Source organism: Triticum dicoccoides, chromosome 3B (assembly GCF_002162155.2).
Source record: "Triticum dicoccoides isolate Atlit2015 ecotype Zavitan chromosome 3B, WEW_v2.0, whole genome shotgun sequence".
In the NCBI taxonomy this organism is placed as follows: Eukaryota; Viridiplantae; Streptophyta; class Magnoliopsida; order Poales; family Poaceae; genus Triticum; species Triticum dicoccoides.
Genome location: NC_041385.1, coordinates 774,905,332 through 774,908,957, shown reverse-complemented (window position 1 = coordinate 774,908,957; position 3,626 = coordinate 774,905,332). Strand labels below are relative to the sequence as shown.

The 3,626-nt window shown below is 51.0% G+C and overlaps 1 protein-coding gene across 1 annotated transcript; it reads left to right on the top strand.

The window, feature by feature from the left end:
* Positions 1-1,140: 1,140 nt before the first annotated feature.
* Positions 1,141-2,380, top strand: LOC119282161. The gene has a single exon (XM_037562479.1). It carries the CDS (start codon positions 1,141-1,143, stop codon positions 2,368-2,370), a length of 1,230 nt encoding a protein of 409 aa, XP_037418376.1. The 3' UTR covers positions 2,371-2,380.
* The last annotated feature ends 1,246 nt before the right edge of the window (positions 2,381-3,626 follow it).

Below are 3,626 nucleotides of genomic sequence, written 5' to 3'. Positions count from 1 at the left end.
TAAAGGTCTAACCATTAGTTCTGGTTTGAGATACGAACCGGAACTAAAGGGCATCGCGCCCTTTAGTCCCGGTGGGTGTCTCAAACCGGGACTAAAGGGATCATTTGAACCGGGACTAATGCCTTTAGCCGCACGAACCGAGACTAATGCTCACATTAGTCCCGGTTCGTGACTGAACCGGGACTAATGGGCTTATCTGGCCCGAATGAAAGCTCGGTTTTCTACTAGTGTCCATCGCTCCCGGGAGGAGGCCCATGCATGGCAGCGCTCTGACTCCTTCCGTTGGGAATCCATTGCGTCCGCCCAAATGGCGCATGGATCCGGTGCTAGGGCAGCCGTCGCTGCCTCACCGGAGGCCGTCGTCCGACACGAACATGGCGAGGCGTGCCCCCCGTGCGCGGTAGCGGGCGCGGGACGCGGCGGCAAGGCGGAGTCGCATTCTCTGGCACCCCGTACAGTGCACCAGTCTGGGCGCCGCAACCGCGTCGTGGTGGACGTCCTCGGCTCATCCCAGGACGGATCCATCATCGATCTGACGTCCACCAGCACCCAACGGGTTTCGTGCTCCGACGAGTAAGAGTAGGGCATGGGAAACGGCGACGCCTTGAGTCCGGTGAGCCGGTTCGTGTCTCATTCCCAACTCTACCTTGCCAGCGACTAGGCCAACACTCTGGGGAGTGCAGCCGGCCGCCAGACATGGCCAGGGCGACCGGACGAGCTCCGTTCGAGGTTTCTAATTTGACAGATCCGGGTGTGGATTACATTATTTGATTTGCGGACGCGCGGCACGTTCGCGGGCTTTTGAGGGGCCGGATTTGCAAAGTCGGGCGTAAGTAATAGAAAAAAAAACCTCTGGTCTATATAAAAGGGAAAAATGGTAAGGAAATGATAAAATACTCCTCTGCTTGCTAAAAATGTCGTCACATTCTGCTCTGCTCCCACACCGAAGGTGTACACGGGGAATTTGAGGATTTGCCACACATTTTATTGTACTTTGAGAATTTGCCCCTGTTTTCCCTGGAACTGAAGATTTGCCACGTCTTTGCTAGAATCTTGAGGATTTGCCCCCGACAAGACAGGCCCGCAGCAAAATGACCAACAAGCCCTCGTGTTGATCTACGTGAGAGGCACCCAAAACACATGGACGGCGATAGGCGGTCTCCGGCGGCGGCCGCGGCGGCATCGGCGGCATCGGTCCTCGGCGACGACGACCTGCTCCGCGAGATCCTCCTCCGCCTCGGCTTCCCCACCTGCCTCGTTCACGCCGCCCTCGTCTCCAAGCGGTGGCTCCTCCACGCCTCCGACCCGGTCTTCCTCCGCCGCTTCCGCGAGCGCAACCCGCCCCGCCTCCTCGGCTTCTGCCTCCGCGGCCTCGACGGGTATTCTTTCGTGCCGCTGCCACAGCCCCCGGAGCTCGCCGTCCCCATACACCGGGTGACCTCCTCCTGCGCAGCCGCCTTCTCCAACATCATCCATCTGATCAAGCACTGCCGGAACGGCCGCCTCATCACCGAGTCCTTCCACCACAAGGGAACAGACAGGCATGCCCTCCTTGCGCCGCTGCTCGCCGGGGAATCCGCAGCCTTCCCCCCGCCCAACCCGCCACCCTCCCGTGATTGGGACGGGCGCGCTCAAGTCAGATACATTGAGGTGTTCCTACCCGAGGATGGGGGCCTCGACGGCATCACCTTGGTGCATCTCTGGAATGTCGGTCGGAAAATCTATGCGGAGGTGTGCGTCCTGGGGTCCGACGGATGGGGCGTCCCTGCCAGCGCAGAGATGGAGCTCCCTGCTCACATGGAGCTCGCTGCTCAGAGGTATGACGAACGCTTCCTTGCTGATATGCTACCACCCGTCCTTGGCAAGGTCTTCATGGTGACCACCTCTGGGGGGTTCACCCTGGGTCTAGATTTGGCAACGGCGAGCTTTTTCACCCTTGAGCTCCCAGTTGGAGTGCAGAGCAACTATAAGCTCTCATGTGCGGAGGATTCCGGGCTCTATCTTGTCAGTGCAGACGGGTTTCAGCTCAGTGTGTGGCTCCATCCAATGATCGGCGACGACGATGGTGCAGGCAATTGGCGGCTGGTGGACACATTTTGTGTCCATGAGACATGCACACGTCTTGTGGATCATTATTGGGTGCCTCTTTATAATTTTATTGCTGTTGATTTTGTCGGGGACAATGCCGACTTTGCAATCTTGGATCATCCAGCAAGCGACATTCTCTTTTATGTTCATCTCAGGAGCAGGGTGGTTGAGAAGGTGTATCAGAGGCCGACACGTTTCCTTACAGTTCTGGCTGCTGGCCGCTTACATATCTCTCCTGTTATGATGACCTGGCCACCTATCTTCCCGGCACTGAACATTTGACCTCTGTAATATCGTCACCGAGTATGACTTCTGTTGTACTCCCTCCGTTCTAAAATAGATGACCCAACTTTATACTAACTTTGTACTAAAGTTAGTACAAAGTTGGGTCATCTATTTTGGAACGAAGGGAGTATAGACTAGATGTTGCAGTCAGACTAGATGTTTCAGTCATGTATGTTGGATAGTAAGAACCTCTGTTCATTTCAATAAAAAGCCTGCTTGAAGTTTGCTGAAGTGTATTGCAAGATATCCAGCAGAACTACACTGAATCTTCTAAAGCTTTACCGCAGCCTCTATAAGATATTGCTTATATGAAGACTTACTGGTAACGGTTGGTAGTGCAGAAAAACGTTCTAAGATGGCAGTGCAAAGAATTACCTATGGTGCGTTTACCTATGATGCGTTTGACATTGCATTGTCTAATAACTTTTTGTCTACTTTGATATCTGCTTAACACATTTTTGTCTACTTTTGTTGCTGTTTTTTCATAGCAGAAAACAAAAAAGTTCTATATCGCAACACACTTGATCTTCTTTTTATTATACATCCTTTCACTAACTTGGTTCCTATCACAGAGAAAGTATGAGGTAGGTTGGGGCTTTCGCGCGCAACAAAATTTTTCCAATATCAAGTTTGTGCCCATCTGTCACCGACAATGTGGCTAGTTTGAAAGTGTCATAGGATCCTGATATCCATGTAGAGGATTAAAGCAGTTTCCATTGGGATTTTTTCACCCATGTTTGTTGAAAACACCATCGGAGTCGTGATGGCGTAGCGTATCATCGTATCCTGAACTGGGTTTTCTTCGCAAGTCGTAGCTCCTTGGTGGAATGACAAAATCATGAAAGCAAAACGAGAACTTGTCATGTACAGTATATATACATGTGAAATTCCATGAAAGCCGTCTCATGCTGAACTCAAGTTCTTACAAGTTAGTGTCTACAAACCTCTATTTTGCCATGAAGCAAAGAGCTAGAACAGTATTTCTTAAAAAAAGCAGTAGTTAAGAAAGAAGTTAAAGTGGGGCTTCTGCTTGCCACATCATTGGTAAAAAGTTCCTCCAGTTGGTATGAAGATTCAGTGACTTTACAGCTCCTTTACAATGCAAATGTGTAGAATTTTTTTTTTTTGGAGAGGGCAAATGTGTAGATTTTGGTGTACTGCAGTCATGCAACTTAGATCTTGAGAACCTCTGTTCATTTTTCACTAAAAAGATACCCCTCCGTCCGGAAATACTTGTCATCAAAATGGATAAA

Coding starts and splice junctions, on each gene's coding strand:
- LOC119282161 (XM_037562479.1), top strand. CDS start 1,141: ATGGACGGCGATAGGCGGTCTCCGGCGGCGGCCGCGGCGGCATCGGCG.